General features: G+C 39.1%; 1 protein-coding gene, 1 long non-coding RNA gene and 1 pseudogene across 8 annotated transcripts in view; 2 read left to right on the top strand and 1 right to left on the bottom strand.

Moving 5' to 3' along the window:
* Positions 1–22,397, bottom strand: part of CDK7 (cyclin dependent kinase 7) — a 30,500-nt gene extending 8,103 nt beyond the window's left edge. The window contains exons 1-8 of one of the 4 annotated variants that reach the window (XM_012782949.3): positions 22,222–22,397; positions 21,811–21,870; positions 15,953–15,986; positions 14,687–14,754; positions 13,434–13,502; positions 10,298–10,408; positions 8,560–8,678; positions 5,732–5,831 (exon numbers count right to left, since the gene is read on the bottom strand). In XM_012782949.3, coding sequence (XP_012638403.1) covers positions 5,732–5,831; positions 8,560–8,678; positions 10,298–10,408; positions 13,434–13,502; positions 14,687–14,754; positions 15,953–15,986; positions 21,811–21,870; positions 22,222–22,287 — 627 coding nt within the window. In that variant the 5' untranslated portion in view covers positions 22,288–22,397. Of the gene's footprint in view, positions 1–5,731; positions 5,832–8,559; positions 8,679–10,297; positions 10,409–13,433; positions 13,503–14,686; positions 14,755–15,952; positions 15,987–21,810; positions 21,871–22,221 lie in introns of those variants that run through there. The other 3 variants (XM_076008081.1, XM_020290009.2, XM_076008082.1) reach the window with 3 other exon arrangements.
* LOC142873734 (leucine-rich repeat protein 1 pseudogene) lies at positions 16,582–17,020 on the top strand (annotated as a pseudogene).
* A 100-nt stretch (positions 22,398–22,497) lies between the features above and the next one.
* LOC105881354 (uncharacterized) overlaps positions 22,498–26,066 on the top strand; it is a 53,919-nt gene continuing 50,350 nt past the window's right edge. For all 4 annotated transcript variants that reach the window (XR_012921690.1, XR_002224900.2, XR_002224901.2 and 1 more), the window contains exon 1: positions 22,498–22,637. This is a non-coding gene — a long non-coding RNA (uncharacterized LOC105881354). The remainder of the gene's footprint in view (positions 22,638–26,066) is intronic.

Here is a 26,066-nt window from a genome sequence, read left to right as displayed (position 1 = left end):
CCTAGCAGTAGTGGTGGCTGATCCTTATATCTGCTATTTCTATATTAGTTATCTCCTGGTATAGTTATTAATTCTTTATACTGTATTAAACTTTCCTGATCAAATTAATGTTTTTATTTTCTGAGTGGACTTAGTATAGTACCTATTTATTAGAGATTATATAACACTATATCATTATGCATATTAAATGTACTAAAAAAATAGAAACCAAAAGGGGTATTAAATAACATTACAGATATTTTTGGACATGTTCACATTTTCTTCTTATACCCCAAAAGATTATCTTACTTTTGGATACCAGTATCTTCATTCTGCAGACCACCAATACAAATTATGGACAAGCTTCCAATTTAATCAGATTTTAAGGACAGACATGTAAAAAATTTAAATTAAACTGAGCTATCTAGCATGTGGATTTTAGATCCCAAATTGAACAACTCAACTTAAGACATTTATGAGAAAAACTGAGGAAATGTGAATATAGACTTAATGTTATTAAGAAATTATTTTTTTCAGATGACAATGGTATTGTGATTATGATAAAGAATTCTTATCCTTTAGAGAAAAATAAGTAACATTGATAAAATTATATGATGTTTGGAATTTGTGGCAAAAAATTTAGTGTGGGAGGGTACTGGTAAAATTGGCCATGTGTTAAAAACTACTGAAGCTAGTTGTTGGGTAAATGAAGGCACATTTTACTACTCTCTCTGCTTTTGCATTGTTTGAAAATATCCCTATGAATAAACTCTTTTTCCCCTAAAGGAAGAACTGCTTTAGAACTCAAACTTAAACCATAAACTTATGATAAAAATTGGTCCTTTTTTAATCAAGTCATATTTGGGGAGAAGTAAAAAAAATTGAAAAAGAAAATATAAATAAAAAATTAAATATAAAAAAATTGGTCCTTTGACTTATCACCTCCCCCCATTTATAACTATAATTTTTGCTTAGTGTAGAACCATCTTCACATTAGTTTCCCTTCTTTTTGCAAATTCTTTTTTTTTGAGACAGAGTCTCACTCTGTTGCCCGGGCTAGAGTGCCATGGCGTCAGCCTAGCTCACAGCAACCTCAAACTCCTAGGCTCAAGCGATCCTCCAGCCTCAGCCTCCCGAGCAGCTGGGACTACAGGCATGCGCCACCATGCCCGGCTAATATTTTTTTATATATTTTTAGTGGGCCAATTAATTTCTATTTTTTTTTTCCCGTAGAGACGGGGTCTTGCTCTTGCTCAGGCTGGTTTTGAACTCCTGACCTTGAGCGATCAAACCGTCTGGGCCTCCCAGAGTGCTAGGATTACAAGCACGAGTCACCACGCTCGGGCTAGTTTCCCTTCTTATATTAATATTATACAATTTGGCTTTCCTAGAAGTAATGACTTCCTCCTCTAATTCTTCTCACTCCGTCTTGGGCAACTTTGTACAAAGGCTGAGATTCCAGTTATCAATACCAATTTCTATATGATCAAATCTATCATAATCCATCAGTTCCTTTTTGTTTTTCCTGGAAACCACCCAGAGGGGCTGAAGCCTTCCTCCCACTTGCTCCAGCCTGCACTAGCCACTCTTTAGGCCTGATGCATGTATCTACTGTCTCAGAACTTTCCTTCACTATTAAACAGGGAATTCTATTCATCTCCTTCCTCTATTCACACTCATGTTCCCTGGATCCTATGTCTTTTTCTTGGTTACTCTTACATCTTAAAAGAGCACATCTTCCAATTACTTCCTAGGAAAGGAATTGGATATAAACTTTTTGTATAATTGTATTTATTCTCACAGCTAACTGAGAATATGAATAAACATAAAATTCTAGGTTGAAGAAACATTTTCTTTCATAATGTGAAGTCTCCCAGATTCCAATGCTGCTGCTGAGAAGGATGATGTCATTCTTTTCCCTAATCCTTTATTTTCTTTTCTATGTAAGCTGTTTTTCCTCTCTGTGGAAATAAAATCTTTTCCTTATCCCTTGGTACTCTGAAATTTCACAATAGTCTACCTTGGCAAGAGTCTTTTTTCATTTATGTAGGGTTCTTATGGTACTTTTTAAAAAAGTTTTTTAATTTTTAATGATACATAATAGTTGTACTCTTTATGTCACTTTTAATCTAAAAAGTCACATCTATCAATGCTGGGCTATTTTCTTAAGATTTCTCACTCTCCATTTTCTTTATTCTCTCTTGATATACTCTAGGATCAATCCTGAATCAATCTCCTAATTTTCTTATCTTTCCTCTACTACAGTCCATGTCTTTTTGTGTGCGTGTGTGGAGACAGGTCTTTCCATGTTGCCCAGGCTGGTCTCGAACTTCTGGGGCCAAAGTTATCCTTCCACCACAAGCCTCCCAAGTAGCTGGGACTATAAGGACATACTACCATGCCCACCCACCTCTTTATCTTTTTTTTTTTGAGACAGAGTCTCGTTTTGTTGCCCAGGCTACAGTGAGTGCTGTGGCGTCAGCCTAGCTCACAGCAACATCAAACTCCTGGGCTCAAGCGATCCTATTGCCTCAGCCTCCCGAGTAGCTGGGACTACAGGCATGCCCCACCATGCCCGGACAATTTTTTCTATATATATTAGTTGGCCAATTAATTTCTTTCTATTTATAGCAGAGACGGGGTCTCGCTCTTGCTCAGGCTGGTTTCAAACTCCTGACCTTGAGCAATCCGCCCGCCTTGGCCTCCCAGAGTGCTAGGATTACAGGCCTGAGCCACTGCGCGGGCCAATCTTTTGATTTTACTTAATGAAAAAGTTTTCCAGCTTACTTTTCAAATCCTTTCACTGTCTTTGCCTTTAGCGATCTCTTATTTTTAAAATTTCAAGTATCTCTTATTCTTTGTTCCTTAAAAAAAAACAACACATTGTGTGCTTGTTTTATAGGTGCAATATAACCTCTTAAGTCCCTGAAGATTTGGACAGGGGTGATGGAAAATTTTCTTTTGCTCTCGTTGTTTCTGTTTTTTCTACGTTCCTTTTTAGTTTGTTTCAGTCTGTACTTCATGTTGGAAGTTTTCATCAAATATTTGAAGATCCTTAATAACTATCCTTAATAACTAGTTAACCATTCATATGGACAACATTTCCATAAACCACCTTTTTAATTGGGCACAGGGACAGTTTGAAATAGAAAACCTTTCCTTAAAAAACTTTGTAGGACAAAAAATATGACACATCAGTATGATTCTTTAGCTAAGTAGGGTCTGCCTATCATTTTCCTCATAACCTTACTGATCATTCCAGAAACAATACCAATGGCTGATAAGGTTCCAACTATGATTTTTTTTTTTTTTTTTTGAGACAGAGTCTCACTTTGTTGCCTAGGCTAGAGTGAGTGCCGTGGCGTCAGCCTAGCTCACAGCAACCTCAAACTCCTGGGCTCAAGCGATCCTTCTGTCTCAGCCTCCCAAGTAGCTGGGACTACAGGCGTGAGCCACCATGCCCGGCTAATTTTTTCTATATATATTAGTTGGCCAATTAGTTTCTTTCTATTTATAGTAGAGACGGGGTCTCGCTCTTGCTCAGGCTGGTTTCGAACTCCCGACCTCGAGCAATCCTCCCGCCTCGGCCTCCCAGAGAGCTAGGATTACCCAACTATGATTTTGACCAGGTCCACAATCTGTAATCTGTCTACCTTCTCTTCCCTTACTTTCTGAATGGAGTGATCAGTCGTAACATTAGGGGTTATGGAATTCTGTTTTTTTCCTGGCCATGAATGAATTTTGGAGGCTCAGAGATTCTCAGTGTGAATTACTGGTATACTCTGTTCTTGTGAGTAGCAGAGCTATCATACCAGCTGATTCACAGGACTCATTTTTAGCACTGGGATTACCATATCATGTTCAAGTTTGAACGTGTGGGTTTCTTCTGCAGGTACCCGTAGGGTATAATGCATCTCAAAATGATACATAGAATTTACATTCTTTTTTAAAAAAGAGACAGGGTCATGGCCAGGCACAGTGGCTTACACCTATAATCTTAGTAGTTTGGGAGGCAGAGGCAGGAGGATTGCTTAAGGTCAGGAGTTTGAGACCAGCTCGAGAAAGAGCGAGACTCTTTCTCTACAAAATAGAGGAAAATTAGCTTGGCTTGGTGGCAAGTGCCTGTAGCCCCAACTACTCTAGAGGCTACAGCAGGAGGATCACTTGAGCCCAGGAGTTTGAGGTTGTAGTGAGCTATGACGATGCCAAGGCACTCTAGCCAGGGGAACAAAAAAAAAAAAAAGAGAGAGAGAGACAGGGTCTTGCTATGTTACCCAGGATAGCCTTAAGCAATCCTCTTGACTCAGCCTCCCCCGTAGCTGGGACTACAGGTGTCAGCCACTATTGCTGACAGAAATTACAACTTAAACATCTTTATTTTAGTGTAACTTTTCTCTTTGGTATGCAGAAGTTATTTTCTGTGTTCAAGGAAATAAAAAAGCCATTCAATCTTGGGTTTGTATTTCTTTAAACACATAAGGCTTGAGGAGAGGGAGAGCAGGAACTGGGAGGTAGGGAGAAAAAAACTCCCAGCATCAGGAGGATTCCTCAATATTCCTTTACCTGTATCTTTCAGAAGGGAGGGTTAGTCTTTCTGGAGATCTAAACTGGATAGCTAAAAAGAAGTTTCCAAGTCAGTCTCCAGTGAGGGTAGGGAGGGGATATTTTACTATCAGATGGTCTCATTCAGAGAATTGCTATAGTACCACTATGTCTGTTCTGTTTGAGGGTCTCACACAAGGTTTAAAGTTACATAGAGGAGCAGCTGTGGTAGTTGGTATTATGTATCCCCCTAAAGTAAAAACAGCCCCAAACAAAAAACCTACCAGGATGACTAAATTTCATCCTAACAAATTTAGTTACTATAGAGATATTGCCATATTACAAATTAATTTCTATGTTCTGGAGTATAGCTATCTATGGTAAAATCCTTATTATCCTAAATGGTAGGTTTTCTCATTTTACATTAGCACTAATTAAAAGTATTTTGCATTTGGGGGAAGCTTTTATTTTTTATTTTAAAGATTGTATTTTGGGGACAGGGTCTCACTTTGCTGCCTGGGTATGAGGGCAATGGGATGATCATAGCTCACTGCAACCTTAAACTCCTGGGCTCAAGTGATCCTCCTGCCTCTGCCTCCTGAGTAGCTCAGACTACAGGTACGTGCCACCATGCCTGGCTAATTTCTCTATTTTTTGCAGAGACAAGGTCTGGCTATGTTGCTCACGCTGGTCTTAAACTCCTGACCTCAAACAATCCTCCCAACTTCATTTTTGAAAGTGTTAGGATTATAAGCATGAGCCATTGTGCCTGGCTGGAAGCTTTTTTAAAAATTGATCTATGTGTTGGTTATTTTTGTTGTAAGGGCAGTGACAGAAAGATAATTCTTACACAAATTATGAGAATAACTGGCTAGGCATGGTGGCTAATGGCTGTAATCCTAGCACTCTGGGAGGCCAAGGGAGGAGGACAGCTTGAGCCCAGGGGTTCATGATCATGGAGCCCCCATCTCTACTAAAAATAGAAAAGTGAGCTGGGTGTATTCGCACATGCCTGTAGTTCCTGCTACTCGGAAGGCTGAGCCAGGAGGATCACTTGAGCCCAGGAGTTTGAGGTTGCTGTGAGCTAGGCTGACAGCCATGGCATTCTAGCCCAGGTGACAGAGCAAGACTCAATCTCAAAAAATAAATAAATAAAATAAAAAAATTAAAATAGAGAATAACTGTTTTGAAGTGTGTACATTAGACTTACCCTTAGAAGCAACTCCGCTAATATACAGCCAACAGCCCACATGTCTACACCTACACCATACATTCTAGCTCCAAATAGTAACTCAGGAGCCCGATACCACCTGAAGAACAAAAAGAAGTGTTATTTTAGAATGGAATTATTAAAGCTTTTCTCAGAGATAAACTATCATATCTGTTTTTAAAGCTAATCCCTCAACTTAAGCACTAGATACCATATTCTTCCCGAGTTTTAAGGATAATGCTCTTGCAATTCTCTCCTCTTTCTCCTACATCATCGGTCTTTTGTTTTCTACTAGACCTTTTCTATCAATGTACAAACATACTATTATTTCTCCAGCCTTAAAGTTCACTGGACCCCACTTCCCTCGACAGCTACTTCCTCATTCTTTGGTTAGTTCAAAGAATTGTCTGTTCTCACTGTCTCCAATTCCTCTCCTTTTATTCTCTCTTAAAACCGTTTCAAGCAGGCCTACCACGCCACCAAACTAGTTACTACTGTCAAGCTTATCAGTGAGGTCCACGCTGCTAACCACACACTGTCAATTCTGAGTCCTCATCCTAATTTGACTTATTTAGCAGCATTTGATTTGCAGACACGAGAAAAAAAAAAATATAAGGTCATTAAATATGAAATGTCCAATTTCAAATCAAAAGTTTAGTTTATTATATCTCAAACAAGAAGCAGTACAATTAATCAAAGTATGTGCCTAAACTGTTGACACAGTTTTGCCATTTTATTTTTATTATTATTATTTTTTTGCTTATAGAAGCAAACAGCCAACATGAAAGTTTTGCCATTTTAACAGTTGCTTGCTGTACCTTTTGATATCCTCTGAGTCATACAAAAAAAAAGAAAAAGAAAATAAAAAAAGAAAAAATAAATAAAAAACAACAGTAACAACAAAAAAAAACCAGTTGCTTGCTTATGCCAAAGATTAAGAAGCCTGGAGAGCAAATGGCAATGAAATCCCGAATGGCATTTTCCACAGCTTGTTGAGAGTTGACTATTTCTCCCTACAAGAAGTGGTCCAAAGCTGTAGTCAGTTGGTGCAAGGTCTGGTGAATACGGTGGATGACAGAAAGTTTCCAGGTCCAGCTTCTGTAGTTTGAGCAGCATTGTTTTTTGTTACATATGGTCTTATAAGAGAATTGGCCTATCTCTATTGACCAATTTCAGTTGCTTAATCACAAGCATCCTCATCATTTTGTCTAACTGGTCACAGTAGACAACTGCTGTAATTGATTGACCAGGTTTCATGAAGCCATAGTGGCTAATACCAGTGCTGGATCACCAAACAGACACCATTAGCTTTTTCTGATGAATACTTGGTTTTGGATTGTGTTTTAGCACTTCATCTTTATCCAACCACTGTGTCCAATACTTGTGATTGTCAAAAAGAATCCATTTTTCAAACAATACAGTGTAGAAATGGTTTGCCTTTATGTCGTGACAGCAAACAAAGGCAAACTTCGAGACAATTTCTCTTCTGACACTCATTCATGCAGTACCCATCCTTCCAGCTTCTTTACCTTGCCCATTTGTTTCACAAAGTACAATATTTTGGAATAGTAATGTCAAGTCTTACTGCTGATTCACCCGTAGAATGAGATAGATTCATTTCCACTACAGCTTTCAGCTCATCATTATGCACCTTGGTCTCAGGTCGCCCACATGGCTCATTTTCAAGATTACAGTCACCAGAATGGAACTTCTCAAACCATTGATGTACCCTGGATTCATTAGCCACGTCCTTCCCAAACACTTCATTGATATTTCAAGCTGTCTGTGCTGCACTGGTTCCATGATGGAACTTATATTAAAAAATAACACAAATTTTTGACTTATCTACGGTTTCACAAAAATTGCTTTAAAAAAAAATTTGAAAGAGAATCACAAGCCAAAATGTGAGTTTGAAAGACTGAGGACGTATCTTCATGATTAAACAACAACAAAAACCAACCAAGCAGTGTCAAAGTGAAATATCAGAGATAACAACTGTCAGACTTCATACTGAAGGATATTGGACATTCCATACTAAATAACCTAATACGAGAAATTGGCACATAAGAAAGCACCACTTAACAATGCTCTTGTATATGAATCCCTGTTTCTAAGAGTTCCTGAATGATGGGTTTAATTATTCTAGCAATCACATGAATAATTACTCACATCCCCTACTTCTACTTACAGCTAGGTAACTGACACTCAATGAGATCTGTATGGAAGAAGGTAATATAATAATTTAAAATAGAGTATCTGGAAAAATGTTTACAGAACCTTAAAAGAGTCTTAGAAATTAACAAATGCTGTCCTGACAAGAAATATAAAATCTATTGTCCATATCTATTTAATATAATTTTCTGTTTTTATATGCCAAAAGTATAAACAGAAAATATAATTACTAATAATAATATGAAAAACTCAAATACCAAGACACTGCTTTGTTCAGAGAATTTTCACTCACAAAGAAGGATAAAGAATCAGAACTGACCAATATAATAAACATGAGGCCAATAAATCAGGTGATTAGGTAAAAGAATAGCCACTGATGTTCCAGCTTACTGAAATAAAAGGTGAAAGTTTAAATTACTCCTGAAAGTTACTAGGTAAATGTCTGAGGATTGAGTTAATTCAACTCTGTTTGGAAAAGTGCTGTTTTTTTTCATTGTAGTAAAATATACATAAAATAAAAAGGGCTATATATTTTAGGAATATACTAACAATGATTTGTGAACTCTGCCAAGATATTTCAGAGAAGCCAGTTGATGCTCATTTGTGATCAATAGCCTACACAAACATAAACTTTCAGTTACTTAAGGGATTCTTACCTGGTTACAACCTGATGTGTATAAGCTCTATTGGGGCTCCCAAATGATTTGGCCAAGCCAAAATCTGCCAGTTTTAGAACTCCATTTTCATCTAGCAGCAAGTTGTTTGGTTTCAGATCCTGTATTATGGAAGTTTTAAACAAACAAATAAACGAGGTGGGGAACACCACAGCGCTACATTTAGTTGGCTTAACTTTAAGCTTAGCAAAAACAGAGTAACACCAACAACTAAAATTTAAACATCAATTTTTTTCCACTGATATAAAATCCCATAAAAGCAAAATAAGATTGGTTATACTATATTGTAAGAACTTGGGTAAGGTACTTAATTGCCTCAATTTATCCTACTTCATAAGGTTGTTATGAGGATTAAACCTAGTATTTTCTGTAAAGAGTCTAGTGTAATGCCTGGCTTATAGTAAGCACCCAATAAATGGTTACCACAATTAATTTAATAACAATAATATATATAAATATCAATAAATAAAAACATTATGCATTTAGAAATGATGAGGAAGATATCCTTCAAAATCTATGCTAAAAAGACATTAGCAATAACCTAGAAGGGATTCTAAATTTAAGAAATGACAATTACTAGTTACAAATTATATATTCTTAGCTATTTATCTAAATACAGCACCTAAGAACATCTATCTAGCTAAATTATCAGCCTTCTTCCAATAGCTGAATATTCCTAAAAATGATCTATTTCATAAATTTTATTTAATAACTTCACAGAATTTTAGCGCTACTAGAAACATTATTTTTCTAAAGGTTTTTTGGAATTGTATAAGTTAATCCAAGACTCTCACTGTATTTTTTTTTTTGAGACAGAGTCTCACTTTGTTGCCCAGGCTAGAGTGAGTGCCGTGGCGTCAGCCTGGCTCACAGCAACCTCAATCTCCGGGGCTCAGCGATCCTCCTGCCTCAGCCTCCCGAGTAGCTGGGACTACAGGCATGCACCACCATGCCCGGCTAATTTTTTGTATATATATTTTCAGTTGGTCAATTAATTTCTTTCTATTTTTGGTAGAGACGGGGTCTCACTCAGGCTGGTTTCGAACTCCTGACCTTGAGCAATCCACCCGCCTCGGCCTCCCAAAGTGCTAGGATTACAGGCGTGAGCCACCACGCCCAGCTCTCACTGTATTTTTTCCCGTAACAACAGTATAGCACAAAGAATACTGAATGTAAAGCCAAAAGAACTAGATTATAATAATCTGTTGGTTATCAGCTGCTGACCTTGGAAAAGAATATAACCCTAGTCAGGTTACTTAGCAACTTAGCTCTTCATCTATGAAAAAAAATGAAGGATTGGATCTCTTCTAGTCCTAAGGTTCACAATTCAGAGGTCCTCAAATTATGGCCCGTAGGCCACATGCGGCCTGCCTAGGACATTTATCCGGCCCGCCGGGTACCACTGCCTGTCCTGCTTAGCAGCCAACTCATCCTGGGCCCACAGTGCGCATGTGGGGAATCTGCACCGAACTCCAACGGTCTGAGGGACAGTGAACTGGCCCCCTGTTTAAAAAGTTTGAGAACTCCTGGTTCACATGGTAATTTGGAGTCCTCACAGCACCACCTGCTGGAACAACTGAAGGGAACACAAATAGGAAGGTGGGATAAAATGGTCTAGCTGTATCTTTATTTTATTCAACAATTTACATATCCAGACCATTATACTAAACTGGCTACGTGAAATTTGGCTAACATAAAGAAGCATTAATAAAAACCTTACCCTATGTAGGATCCAATGTTGATGTAAATATTCTAACCCTTGAAGAGTCATCAACATGTAGGCTTTGATGTGTGATGGTGTCAACACAAGACTATTATCCTTTATTATAACCTGTAACACAGGTACACAATATACAGATATACTTTATTTTTCCAATGAACTCTACCATATAAAACAATTTGTAGGCCAGGTATGGTGGCTCACACCTGTAATCCTAGCACTCTGGGAGGCAGAGGCAAGTGGATTGCTCAAGGTCAGGAGTTCGAAACCAGCTTGAGCAAGAGCGAGACCCCATTTCTACTAAAACTAGAAAGAAATCAATTGGCCAACTAAAAAAAAAAAAAAAAAATATATATATATATAAAATTAGCTAGGCATGGTGGTGCATGCCTATAGTCCCAGCTACTCAGGATGCTGAGGTAGCAGGATTGCTTGAGCCCAGGAGTTTTTGCTGTGAGTTAAGATGACGCCACAGCACTCTAGCCCAGGCAACAAAGTGAGACTCTGTCTCAAAAAATAAAACAATTTGTAGACCTAAAATTAACCTCTCAAGAGAGGTTACCTAACTCTCCTTAGGAAGTACTGTCAGAATTTCCAGAGTTAGGTAGTTAGGGAGAGCATCTCTGGTTTGAAAATGAAGCAGTGCTTTGTTTCTTACTGCTTTGACATGAAATTATTATTTTTTAATTTTTATTTATTTTTTTTGACACAGAGTCTCACTCTGTTGCCTGGGCTAGAGTGCCGTGGCATCAGCCTAGCTCACAGCAACTTCACATTCAAAGGCTCAAGTAATCCTTCTGCCTCAGCCTCCCAAGTAGCTGGCACTACAGTCATGTGCCACCATGCCCAGCTAATTTTTTTCTATATATATTTAGTTGTCCAGTTAATTTCTTTCTATTTTTAGTAGAGACGGGGTCTTGTTTTTGCTCAGGCCTGTTTCAAACTCCTGACCTTGAGCAATCCTCCCTTCTCGGCCTCCCAGAGTGCTAGGATTACAGGCGTGAGCCACCGCACCCGGCCTTGACATGAAATGAAATACTTATTTTTGCCTGCCTCTTCTGACGATAGAAATTCAGTATTCCTTAGAATTCAGTATTCCTTTGGGAAACACTTCTTCCCAGCTCAGTCCACATGGCTGAAATAGGACAGACCCTACCTAAGGCCTCCAAAGTTAGACACATGACCCAGGTATGGCCATTATCACACTGCAGTCTCCTGGCCAGGTGACTGGTTCAGGGATGTAGACATGATACAAGACAAGGCAATCAACCAAGTGAAATACTTGTGCTAAAATCAAAGGGAACAAAGCACTTTTTTTTCCCTCAGAAATTATTAAAGTCAAAAGACATAAGCCTAGATGTGCCTGGACCACCACATTTGAGAAAATGCACCCATAAATGAAGTCAACAAAAAATACAGAGTTGAGTTAAAGCATAAGATTGAGGCTTTTTTTTTTTTTGAGACAGAGTCTCACTCTGTTGCCCAGGCTTGAGTGCCGTGGATCAGCCTAGCTCACAGCAACCTCACTCTGGGCTCAAGTGATCCTCCTGCCTCAGCCTCCCGAGTAGCTGGGACTACCGGCATGTGCCACCATGCCTGGCTAATTTTATATATATATGTGTGTGTGTGTGTTTAGTTGTCCAGCTTATTTCTTTCTATTTTTTTTTTTTTTTCCAGTAGAGACAGGTCTCACTCTTGCTCAGGCTGGTCTTGAACTCCTGAGCTCAACCGATCCACCACCTCGGCCTCCCAGAGTGCTAGGATTACAGGCGTGAGCCACCATGCCCTGCCAAGATTGAGTTCTGATGGCAGTACTTGTGAGCTGTGCCTAAAGTCAGTTTATTTCTAGACTTACCAGTTATATGAACAAAAAATTCCCATTTTTTAAAAATCAGATTTAAGGGAAAATGTACCATTTTTAGTGTACAGTTCCATGAGTTTTGATAAATACATCTAGTCATGTAACCACCACTATAATCAAGACAGAGTTCTATAACCTCCCCAAATTCTGAAGCCTCTCTATGCTCAATCCTTCCCTTTACCCCTGGCAAACATTGATCTATATTCTTTAGTTTTGCCTATTTCAGAATATGGTATGTGCTGGTGGAATGATTAGAGGTTTTGGGGCCGAAATGATCTCAAGTTATTCTCAAACGTTAAATGGGTAAGAAGCCCAGCTTCCTGGCAGAATGACTGGAATATCATATGAATGGAACCACACAATGCATACTCTTTTGGACCTGACATTTTTCACTCAGTATAATGCATTTGAGAGTCATTAATATTGTTGCATTTATCAGTAGTTTGTTTCTTTTTATTTCTGAGTATTATTCCATTGTATGGATGTACCATAGTTTATTTATACATTTACTACATCAAGGACATTTGGGTGTTTCCTTCTAGCAATTATGAATAAAGACCTGTGTACCAATTGGTTGGTGTGCTGGTATATGTTTTTATTTCTTTTGGATTAATACCTAGCAGTGAGTAATGCTAGATCAAATTACTGATTAGTGGTATTGAAGCTGGAAGGACTTATCACAATAGGCTATGGACTGAATCACAACACCAGTTTGTGCATGTAGCATGTTCCTTTCACTTTTGATAATATTCGGTATGAAATCTTTTTTACTTTTGATTTGGTTGGTGTGTATTTAACTGTATAAGAAATCGCCAATCTGTTTCAAACGTGACTGTACCGTTTTGCATTTTCATCACCAGTAGTGTGTGAGAATTTTAATTCTTCCACACCTTGAATTATCAATTTTTTGAGAGTCAATTAATACTAAGGGAAAGCATGAAATCTTTTATTTTTAAAAAAGAAATCTGGCTTTCAAAGGGATAATATTACTCTGTGATAATATAGAAATAAGACCTAAATTCTATGAGGCTTAATGCTCATTTCTCTAAAATTAGTGTCAATCAGCCATCCAAATCTTTGTATGAATGTTTAACACTGGGAATATAGCTAAATAATTAGAAGTAAAGAACTCAGAGATCCTTTTGACTTCAGAGTATATCCAGATATCAACAAAATTAAGAATTTTTTGGAGTATCAGTATCTTAGGTAGAAAAACATTTAGATTCTCCTTTGATAAACTGGGAGAAAAAAATTCTCTAGGAATCTTAATCTTACCTCTAGATCAGTTTCCATAAAATCAAAGACCAGGCTAATATTAGATTTATGTCCAAAAGCATCAAGGAGCTGCAAAGTAAATTTTTAAAAAAGTTAAAGTGAGATTCTCTATTTAACACTTGACAATATCATACCAACTGAGTTAACGCTAGAAAATTTAAACAAGCATTTAAACTATTGGTAATTCCCTAGAAAACTTAAATAATTTCATTAAATTTGACATTTAGTTTTTTTTGCAGAGTACTAAAGGAATTAATATTGTGAAGCACAAAAAATATTAAACTTTACTTAAAAAAAATCACTACTTAACCTCTCCCCAAATTTTTGGCATAAGGGGAAAGGGGGAAATGAAATAAATTAACGAAAACTTTATCCCCAGTCTCCAATTAAAAGAAAAAAACCCAAGTACAATGCTTATCCTCTAAGTAGCAATAGCTATCATTCAATGAATGAGTACATTTTCTATGGCAGGCACTATTCCAGATACTTTCCATGTATTCAACTAGCTAGTCTCACAACAATCCTATGAGGTAGGGACTATGGCAGAGTTGTGAGGAAACATGTTCAAGGTCTTACACAGGAAGGGTTTTAAATGTAGGCTGTCACTCTTAGCCATTGTATGCTAGGGCCCTTTGGGCTTCAAAATAATTCCTGAGAAAATGAGTCTATATATCCATATCTGATTTATTCCATCAGTTGTATAGTTTTAAAGACATTATCTATAGGAACAATAAAAACAGAAAACACATTTTGGGGCCAGGTGTGGTAGCTCACACCTATAATCCCAGCACTTTGGGAGGCCAAGATAGGAGGATTGCTTGAGGCCAGGAGTTCGATATCAGCCTGAGCAACACAGTGAGACCCTATCTCTACAAAAAAACTAAAACATCAGCCAGGGGTCAGGGGTGGTGGCTCATGCCTGTAATCCTAGCACTCTGGGAGGCTGAGGCAGATAGACTGTCTGAGCTCCAGAGTTGAGACCAGCCTGAGCAGGAGCAGAGCCTGTCTCTACTAAAAATAGAAAAAATTAGCCAGTGTGGTAGTGCACGCCTATAGTCCCAGCTACCTGGCAGGCTGAGGCAGGAGGATCGCTTTAGCCCAGGAGTTTGAGGTTGCTGTGAACTAGGCTGACGCCATGGCACTCTAACCCAGGCAACAGAGTGAGACTCTGTCTCAAAAAAAAATAAAATCAACATCTACATTCAGAAAAGGCAGGGTTCCAAATCCCAGAAAACAATTTAGATCATACTCACACCAATTATATTTGGATGACTTAGCTCCTGTAATAATTTTATCTCTCTTAAGGCTGTTCTATTTATACCTAAATAAAAAGACAAAGCAAAAAGTGAATAATTCTGAAATCTCAAATCTTTTTACAATTTATTTTTTTTTTAGGAAAGGTTACTTATTCCACAGACATGTGAGGGCTATTTTGGCAATTTTTTGGGACACATCTGTTGTTCTTTAATATTGCTTTATTTTTAAAATAGCTTAACATAGACCATGAAAAATGGTGAAGAAAGTATTCACTTTATCTGTAGCACATCAGATCCGAAGACCACAGGACTAAAAACATAAGTGTGTAGCACATAAGTGATAAGTAATTATCTTCCTTTTTCTTCCTCTATAAATATTACGGGCAGAATCTCTGTGTTAAAAGTAACCTAATGATAAGACAGTATCTTTTCCAATAGAAAGGACAGAACTCTAAAATAAGATATGGTACTGGCACTTACACAGATGAAGAGTTTATAATAAGAGCGATTTTTGTGGTCAGGCGCGGTAGCTCACACCTGCAATCCTAGCACTCTGGGAGGCCAAGGCGGAAGGACTGCTTGAGCTCAGGTCTTTAAGACCAGCCTGAGCAAGAGCGAGACCCCCATCTCTACTAAAAATAGAAAAATTAGCTGTGCATGGTGGTTAGAGCCTGTAGTCCTAGCTACTCAGGAGGTTGAGGCAGGAGGATCACTTGAGCCCAGGAGTGTGAGGCTGCAGTGAGCTATGATGACACCATGGCACTCTAGCCAAGGCAACAGAGTGAGACTCTGTCTCAAAGAAAAAAACCAAAAGAGTGATTTTGTGATGACTAACTAGTAAGGCTATTAACAAATAAGGATTTGGAGAAACCATAAAGAAAACTTCTTCCCACATTATCTTTTCCACAGTGAGCTTTGTATACTTCCATGAAAATGTATCCTGAATTTTCAAAGTAATTAGAAGTTCAGAAATAGAAAAAGCAATGGCCTGTAACACCTACAACAGCAATGAAGACAGTAAGATAACCCATTAATAACCTTGCTGCCTTCCATTTACTTAGCTGATTTGGAATGTTCCTCTAAACACCCAATTGATGTAAATCACCAAATATCCTTTTTCTCTATCCTGCGTCTATCTTTAATATTCTGGGACCCTGTAGTAACTCTATCCAGAACCATCACTAACTCTCATTAATACTTGGCTCTTTTCCTCAGTAAGAATAAAAATCTTTCCTGATCTGTCAGATTACATGAAATACGTACCATCTTTAGCTTCTGATCTGTGTCCAAGTTTGATCTGGTAAAGGAAAAAAACTCAAACATATTAAAAATGTATTAAATTATTTAAACTCAATGTATAATATATAAAATGAAGATTTAGCCACAGCAAAAAACCATGTAGAAACTCATATGTACTTAGTGTTAGGCTTTTGAAAATGGGGCAGGAATCATGAACCAGAAAGGCAAATTAACAATAGAAGAGAGAATCAAGTACCTACTCTTGTCAAGTAACAGAATTTTAAAAAGTCTCTTTTATCTTTTCCAGGTTAATTAAATGTGTACCAAATAACTGAGGGTATACTAGATAATTAAAAAAAGAAAAACACTTCAATTTAGCCTACTTGGAAGGAAAGATGTGATATATAATCAGAAAATAACACATTGGATAGTTGGGAATATTCCCGGTAATATGCTCTTAGGTATACTTTTCCAAAGAGCAAAATTGTGATAGATGTGGAAAATGGTTAAACTAATGTTAATGTGAATAAGCACAATAAATTGCATTAACAGATTTAGTCTTACATGAAATGAATTACCTGGTTAAAGAACATTCTCTTACTACTTTATATAAGAACTGTCAGTAATCAAGAAAAGATTACTTCTGGGCCAAGATGAAGCTACACTGCAAGGTAGAAGTGGTCAGCCGGCACTTGCCAGCCTTGGGGCTGAGGAACTGGGGCAAGGGCACCCAAGCCGAGCCGTGTTGAGCCTCTGTCAGCAGAGGCCCACGAGTTACCAGCAACCCATCTGCCTGCTCATCTCTACCCTGAAGGACAAGCACGGGATCCCCTATGAGCTAAAGGAAAACACTAAGCAACTCTTCACCAAATTTGGGGATGAGGGGAAAGCCATTGTTCATTTAAAGAAACCTCCTGTGGATATCTAAGTAAGGATTCCATATGGCTCCCATATCATTCCATTCCATCTTGGTGAAGATTTGGATACTGCAAAAACCTATGTTTGTGGAAGATTCTGTCTAAGCTCTTTTATTCAAGGAACTACTACTATGAATCTACACTCTGTTGCTCACACTGTGGTCTTAGTAAATAATATGGGTAGTACTGAAGTACCTATTATCTCTTACTTCTGTTCTCTAGACTGTTATGTAAATTCCTCTAATATGTTAAAGTAATAGACAATACCACAAAAAGAAATTTCATTTGATCACACAACTTTTGGGATTCATTTATGATTTAACAGTGTCACATCAGCAAAAGGGAAGCTTTTTGTATACTTGCTTGAGAAAAGGAATGTGTGTTAGTCTAACAATTTAAGTCATTTGACTCCAAAACTTTAATTTCATTAAAACCAAATTTAATTAAAAAAAAAAGAAAAAAGAAAAGAGGCCAGGTGCGGTGGCGGTGGGAGACCGAGGCGGACTGATTGCTCAAGGTCAGGAGTTCAAAACCAGCCTGAGCAAGAGTGAGACCCCATCTCTACTTTAAATAGAAAGTAATTAATTGGCCGTCTAATATATATAGAAAAAACTAGCCGGGCATGGTGGCGCATGCCTGTAGTCCCAGCTACTCAGGTGGCTGAGGCAGTAGGATCACTTGAGCTCAGGAGTTTGAGGTTATGTGAGCTAGGCTGACACTGCGGCACTCACTCTAGCCTGGACAACAAACCGAGACTCTGTCTCAAAAAAAAAAGAAAAGATTGCTTCTGAAAAAGCACAGCTATTTTACATTTAAAAAAAAACTCTGCCTATAATCCTAGCACTGTGGGAGGCCGAGGTGCTTCGAATCAGGAGTTCAAAACAAGCCTGAGCAAGATCGAGACCCCATCTCTACTATAAATAGAAAGAAATTAATTGGCCAACTAATATATATAGAAAAAATTAGCTGGGCATGGTGATTAATGCCTGCAGTCCCAGCTACTCGGGAGGCTGAGGCAGCAGGATTGCTTGAGCCCAGGACTTAGAGGTTGCTGTGAACTAGGCTGATGCCATGGCACTCTAGCCAGGGCAACAGAATGAGACTGTCTCAAAAAAAAAAAAAAAGAAGTAGGCTACTTAATACAGTACAAAAAAGTAAGACACTTAGGAATAAAGCTCTCCAAGATAACTATAAAACTTATTAAAACATGCTTCACAGCAAGAGCCGGGCACAGTGGCTCATGCCAGTAATCCTAGCTCTCTGGGAGGCCGAGGCGGGTGGATAGCTCAAGGTCAGGAGTTCAAAACTAGCCTGAGCAAGAGTGAGACCCTGTCTCTCCTAAAAATAGAAATAAATTAATTGGACAACTAAAAATACATAGAAAAATTAGCTGGGCATGGTGGCGCATGCCTGTAGTCCCAGCTACTCGGGAGGCTGAGGCAGAAGGATTGCTTGAGCCCAGGAGTTTGAGGTTGCTGTGAGCTAGGCTGACGCCACAGCACCCTATCTGGGGCAACAGAGTGAGACTCTGCCTCAAAAAAAAAAGAAAGAAAATTTTAAGGTAGTCATATAATGGAATCATCAATGAGCATGAATAAATGAGAACTATGTGTATCATTATGGAGGATTTCAGAAATAATGTTGATTCAGAGAAACAAGTTGCAGAAGCATATACATTATATACATATATAAATATACTGTATACATATGTAGCTTAAAAGAGTGCAACATTATATGGTTTTTTTTTTTTTTTTTTTTTTGAGACAGAGTCTCGCTTTGTTGTCCAGGCTAGAGTGAGTGCCGTGGCGTCAGCCTAGCTCACAGCAACCTCACACTCCTGGGCTCGAGCGATCCTTCTGCCTCAGCCTCCCGAGTAGCTGGGACTACAGGCATGCGCCACCATGCCCAGCTAATTTTTTATATACATATCAGTTGGCCAATTAATTTTATTTCTATTTATAGTAGAGACGGGGTCTCGCTCTTGCTCAGGCTGGTTTTGAACTCCTGACCTTGAGCAATCCGCCCGCCTCGGCCTCCCAGAGAGCTAGGATTACAGGCGTGAGCCACCGCGCCCGGCCCCATTATATGGTTTTGAGATACGTATGTTAGACAAATATTGAAAAATGAAAAATGAACCAAAAGACCACCAACGGGGGATTGCTTAAACTAGGACACAAATCGAATATGATCTTTTAATAAGGATGAGGCAGATAAATGATATTTACAAAGTCCAAGATATAATAGGTGAAAGAGTACATACAGAGCAACTTATTTAATGATTCCCTTTTTGTAAAATTAAACACACGTCAGCAAACGAATGGAAGTAGAAATTATGAGTGTTAAAAGGGTAAGGTCCACAGCACCAAATCCTCAATGTTCACAATAGGAAGTATAGGTCATGTCTAAAACTAGGGGAGTGGTGAGGGGACACCCGAAGAAATATAATGACATATACACATTACTTAAAGAAATGGAGGTAAATACTAGAAAAAACAGTGAAGGGAATTGACACTGGATGCTCTGAGGAATGAAAACCAGTGATAGAGAGGAGTTAAGCATGGTAAAAGCCTGGGCTATTAACTGCCTTTTAAAACCATAAAAATGTACTATTTGAATAAAATAAAAATTAAATGTAGGCCAGGTGCGGTGGCTCACGCCTGTAGTCCTAGCTCTCTGGGAGGCCGAGGCGGGCGGATTGCTCAAGTTCAGGAGTTTGAAACCAGCCTGACCAAGAGCGAGACCCCGTCTCTACTATAAATGGAAAGAAATTAATTGGCCAACTAAAAATATATACAAAAAATTAGCCGGGCATGGTGGTGCATGCCTGTAGTCCCAGCTACTCGGGAGGCTGAGGCAGGAGGATGGCTTGAGACCGGGAGTTGGAGGTTGCTGTGAGCTTGGCAGATGCCATGGCACTCTAGCCCGGGCAACAAATCAAGACTCTGTCTCAAAAAAAAAAAAAAAATTAAATGTAAAAGATTCCAGTAGAAGTCAACTTTAAGGAGGAAAAGTCTATTACAGAGAAACAGGATGGACTCTAAATCCTAATTTTATGTTAAAAACAAATAATAGGACTGGCAAAGTGGCTCACACCTGTAATCCCAGCACTTTGAGAGACAGAGCCAGGAGGATCACTTCATGCCAGGGGTTCGAGACCAGCCTGGGAAACACAGCAAGACCCAAGTCTCCAGTAAAAATTTTAAAATTAGCTAGGCCTGTGGTTGTGTACTCATAGTCCAAGCTACTTGGGAGGCTGAGCAGAAGGACTGCTTGAGCCCAGGAATTCAAAGTTACAATGAGCGATGATTGAGTCACTGTACTCTAGTTTGGGTGACAGAGTGATATCTTGTGTCTTTAAAACAACCAACCAAACAAAAAAACCCACTAGGACTTTCATCAATATTCCAATATGAAGAGATTATGCCAGTGAGTCAAGTCAATACATCTTTAAAATTTTTTAAAATTTATCTTCTCTTATCAAGTTGTGATGTGAAGCTCAATATATTTTTAATGAGTCCCTACATACCTGTTAGCCAAAGTCCATAGTCCTAGGTATGTGAATAGAATTAAACAGATGATAAACTCACATATAAGAGGATTTTGGATTTTTATAAGTGCTATATAAAGAAATATGACAAAATAGGGAAGGAGGGAAGCACATCTGTTTTGGCTAGAATGAACAGAGAAGGCCTCTATGAGGAGACATTTGAGTGAAACCTGAATTAGCCACACCAAGTTCTAGAGGGAAAATATATCAATCAGAAGGCAGAGCAAATGCAATGATCCTGGGACTATAAGGAATTTAATGTGTGCAAGAGACAGAAATGTCAGCGTGGGTTCGATATGGTGAACCAGCGAACTAAAAAGGTGATAAAAGGGTCAGGAGAGTTAAGGGTTGTAGAAGGGAGTAGCTATAGTGGCAGATCATATAACATAAGCTGGAAAACAAGGACTTGAGGGAAGTAAAATAAAAAACAAAAAGATAATGGTGGCAGGAATAATTGAGGAGAGGAAGAGAGAGAGCCAGGTATTAAGTGAATGAGAGGGAGTACCTGGGAGGCTGGAAGATGACAAAAATGCAGAAGAGGAATGACTCTTCTGAAGGAGTTTCGGATTTTGAAGGAGAAGAAACAGATTCAAAATAGCAAAAAGACCAAAACAAAGATCAGGGCACCTGGATTTAAATCCTAGCTTTTGAGCTGGGCATGGTGGCCTACGCCTATATTGTCCCACCTTCTCCAGAAGATCACCTGAGCCCAGGAGTTGGAGAACAGCATGGGCTACACGGAAAAAAGTCTTAGCTTCAGTAATTATTAGTTGTGTGATTTTGCCAAATCACCTAATCTCTCATATCCTCAGGTACCTGAAGTGTAAAACAGGGTTAGCTTTATCTACTTCACAGGTTGTTTGGAAGGTTAAATGAAAAACTGTAGGTGGAAGTGAAAGCTAATTAGGCAAGTCTTTGAATGTCTGAATTACATGCATTCTGAAGTCTTCTGAATGCATATAACAAGCTACTTAAATCATTTTTAAAAATGCACCACATCAGTGCTGTTAATGCTAGTGAAAGCCTTTCATAGTACACCTGTACATAGAAAATACAGAGATGGCACACAGAGTGGATGCTGGTGAAGTAGAAAACAGCGATCTGGTAAGATCATGATATCAAATAGTTCTGAGGACTGAACAGATGGGCAGTACTTGCCCCTTTAGCCAACATCCGAATGTATGCAGTGAAAATAACATAGTTTCCTCTTCATTTCAATTTAAATTAATGGAACAAAAAACTGGTTCAAACCCAGAGCTCCATCTTGGGGCACAAGATGGAACTTAATCCTTTTGTCTTTGCAAATGACACGTGTAACTTCTCATTATCTGAGTCTGGTCAAGAGCAGTAAAATGGCTATCAACTCATAATACAGACATCTTCAAGAAAAGTTGAAGAAAACATAAACGGCAACTCACTTTCTTAATGGCGACGATTTGGTTGGTGTTCTTATCTCTGGCCTTGTAAACCGTGGCAAACTAGAAAGAAAAATACCAATAACGTTAATTTGTGGGAGTTTTTTGATGTTTGCCTTTTTGCGTTTTTACATTATGGGAAGCAAAGAACCTAGGGTTCTTGAGCGGGTTCGCAGTGGCTTGAAACTTCGTGGGGCAGTCCACGTCCCACTTCAGCCTATTCATAAAGGAGAGGGCCGCTCAAGAGTTCACGTCCAGGATGTAAAGAAGAGGCGCGGCAGTTGCGTCTGGACAGTCTCTCCCAGGGAGAACGAGCAGCCAGGCTAGTCCTCCGGCCTCCACAAGAAAACCTGCAAAGGCTGAGGCGGCGCGGTGCTCTCCGCTCCGGCCCTGCCAATCCCGCCAGAGCCTCACCTGTCCCTCCCCGAGGAAGTCCAGTTTCTCATAACGCTTTGCCCGAGACTTCACGTCCAAAGCCATCCAGCGCCGCTAAGCCCGACTCCAGTCAAAGAGGCTGGGCTCCCCAGACAGCAAAAACTTAGAGCCACCTTAAGGTCTCCAACAGCCACTTCCGTTCACTGGGCTCCGACGCCTTAGTAGCCCCGCCCCATTTCCGGAATGGGCGTGGATGCTGGTCAATGGCGCCCGCGCGGAGCCAGCCTTGCGGAAGCTGCTGGAGTACCCAACCTATCACGAGGTGCCTGTTGGTGCCGGAAGTGGAGTCTTTTCTGTGGCTGCTGTGTCACCCTATTATCGTTTTAACTTGGATATTTTCTACACTGGCTAGGAAGAGTCAGCGTTCGGTTATGATATTTTGAGTTCGGAATTTGGTAGGTGTGTGTGAGTGTGAAAGGCCTGGCCTTGTACCTGATCTCGCTTTCTGGTTCTTGCACAGGAGCATCCTGTCGCTACGGTTGCTATGGACACAAACCCCGCGGTCTCGGGTGCCAAATTCTTAAGAGCTGTTCAAGAGCCTTGTTAGTCCAGTCCTTTAATGAAGAATCAGACCCAGGGGAAAAAAATACAACTCAGCTGAAACATGTGCTGTGGAAGAGGCTTCTGGCCCTCAGTTTTCTACTCTGTAAGATGGAAATAATAGACTACATCATAGGTGGCTGTAGGACTAAATGAGTCATGCAGAAAGCTTAGACATAGTAAGTACTCAATTAAATATTAGCTGTGATCTGTACCCAACGTCATGATTATCATAAATTTTCGTAACAAACAATTCCTTTATTAAACCAATAGATAGTGAGTGGCCTGGTGCGGTGGCTCAGCCTGTAACCCTAGCATTCTGGGAGGCCGAGTCGGGAGGATCATTTGAGCTCAGGAGTTCCAGACCAGCCTGAGCAAAAGCGAGACCCTGTCTCTACTAAAAATAGGAAGAAATTAGCTGGACAACTAAAAATATGCAGAAAAAATTAGCCGGGCATGGTGGCGCATTCCTGTAGTCCCAGCTACTCGGGAAGCTGAGGCAGAAGGATTGCTTGAGACCAGGAGTTTGAGGTTGCTGTGAGCTAGGCTGATGCCAGGGCACTCTAGCCCAGGCAACAGAGTGAGACTCTTGTCTCAAAAAAAAAAAAAAATGTATATATATATGTATATAGTGAGTGCTTTCTATGTGTAAACCACTGTTGTAGACTCTGAGAAGTCAGCAGGGAAGAAAACAAATCCTTGTTTTCCAATGAGAGGAGATAAAACAAGTCAAATATATTATGATACATAGTGATAAATGCCATAGAGATAGTAAAACAGGTAAAGTGGACGGGAAGGTGGAGAAGGATGAGGGGCATTGCAGTTTTAAGTAGGGTGGCAGAAGAAAGATATCACTGAAAAGTCACTGGAGGGATTAGAGCAAACAAGCAATAGGATCTGACTTGATGTTTTAAAAGGTTCACTATGGTTGTTGAGAGAAACTAGACTTAGAGGGGCGAGGAAAATCAAGGCTTGTTAGAAAATTATTACAATAATCTACATGGCTCTACTAGAGTGGTACCAGTTTAATTTCTAGTCAATAAGATTTGCCGACAGGCTGGATATGATTTGTGGGGAAAAAAGGACAATTCCAAGGTTCTGAGCTGGAGCAGCTATCAACATGGAAATGTTTTCCCCATTCTTTGCATTTGATATTTGTAAGATTGCAAATCCTAATTTTCAGAGATATGTAGAAGAAGGCAGCAGAATATCAATGCCAATAATTTAGTCAGGTTTTGTTTTTTTTTCACTCTGTAAACAGACTGTCTACATCTGAATACTGGCCCCATCACTATTCAATCACTAGATATGACTTGGGTAGATTACTTTCTGTTCTTAGTTTCTTCCTCTGTAATTGGACCTACTCAACTGCTGTAAGGCTTAAACAACTTCACACTTGAAAAGCCCTTAGAATTATGTCTAACAGCCAAATACTTCTTTTAGGTTAGCAGTTACTGTTATTGTTTATAATCTTTCAACCCCTTGTCACTACTTGGGCCTAGGCAAAACTCTCAGACATTGCAGAAAACACACCATCTTTACCACTTACCTTTCTTGATTGTGGCAAGTCATACCTAGTGATGCATGATGTCACATGATTTAAGTCAAAGTTTCTTCTGACATACCACGTAACAGTAATTTAACCTCACTTATCATAGAAATAAACTAGTGAGCTAAATTTGATGGTATACCTGTGAGACTTGAGATTCCCAAGTGTGTTGTGAAATATAAGTTGTTAATTAGTGTACTACACCATGCTGCTGACAAGTACATTCTTATTTGAGAACATTTAAAATAGGCTAATGAAGGCAGTGTTTAGATGATATTCTGGGGCAGTGAGGTATTTTATATTGCATATATAAAATACCATTAAGCATTTGCATAGCATTTTAAAGTTTACAAAGCACTTCCACACATCTTGTATTAGGCAGCTTCCATGATGGCCACAATGATCCTTGCCTTCTGGTATTAATGTACATGTGTAGTCTTCTCCCACAATAAAAAACAGGCTCTTCTTGATCCGACTTGCACATGTGAATCATTTGCTCTGGAAGAAGCCAGCCATGTCATGAATTCACTGAAGCCTTGTGGATAGGCTTACAATGGAGAGAAACTGAGGCCTCCTGCCAATAGTCAGTATCAACTTGCCAGCCATGTGAGTAAGCTACCTTGGAGGTGGATCAACCAGCCCCCGCCAAGCCCTCAGGTGACTGCAGCCTCAGATAGCATCTAATTGCAATCTCTTGAGACACTCTGAGACAAAACCACCTAGTGAAGCTGCTTCTGAATTCCTGACCCAGAGAAACCATAAGCTATTGATTTTTGTTTTTAGTCACATAATTTTGGGGTGATTTGTTACAAAGTAATAGATAATACACATAATACACTAATTTGATCTTGCCTATCACACTGTATAGTCCTGGAGAGGAAAACTGATATTTGGACAAATTCAGCTATTTGCTGATGATCACATATATTTAAGTGCTTAACTCCAAAACCCCTAAATAAAAATACAGGCTGTTCAACTCTAAGCCTAGCCAGAATTCTTTCTACAACACTGTCCTCCTTGGGAGCTCATCCTGTGACAGCAATTCCCACTGACATGCACTGTCATACCTGTACTCACAAATTCTGTAAGTGACATATTTTTTCATTTTGACTCTCATAGCAGTGGTAAAGTAGTAAAGACTGCCCTCAGATACATATCCACAGTTCCAATGTTAGGGTTTCTAACTGTTGTCCCATATTACTCAAACTACTCTTCACTACCTGAACCCCCCCAAAATAGCCATGAGCTTCCTTTTACTGAAATTAGGGGGAAAAAAGAGAATAGTGCTAGTTTTAAAGTAATTTTCCCAAATTTTTTAAATAAAAACAAATCATCTATTCTTCACAAGTCACCATAAGAGCTTATTGCTAGCATCAAACCCAAACCCATCTCATATTTATGTTGGACAACATTTACACTAGGCCACAGCACAGAATTTATAAGAGAAGTAGATCAACTCTGTAGAAAAAAGTAAAGATTAACCCATAGGAAATTGGGCAAATAGAGAAACACACTCAAAAAATAATTCTACTGTCTCTTGCTCATGAGCTACCCTTACTATTACAGATGACTTCTTTAAAGCATATTCTAGAAATCATTAAAGGTAAGGAAAGAGAATTTATTTAGCTTTGTGAGGCTTTACTTTCACAGTATACATATGCTTGGCACAGGAAAGCCCTTTTAAAGATTCAGAAGTTGCTTAATAAGGTAAATATTTAGTTTGATTTATGAGGCT

Source organism: Microcebus murinus, chromosome 11, assembly GCF_040939455.1.
Source record: "Microcebus murinus isolate Inina chromosome 11, M.murinus_Inina_mat1.0, whole genome shotgun sequence".
NCBI classification, from domain to species: domain Eukaryota; kingdom Metazoa; phylum Chordata; class Mammalia; order Primates; family Cheirogaleidae; genus Microcebus; species Microcebus murinus.
The sequence above is the reverse complement of the archived record's forward strand: the minus strand, read 5'-3'. Positions and strand labels throughout refer to the sequence as shown.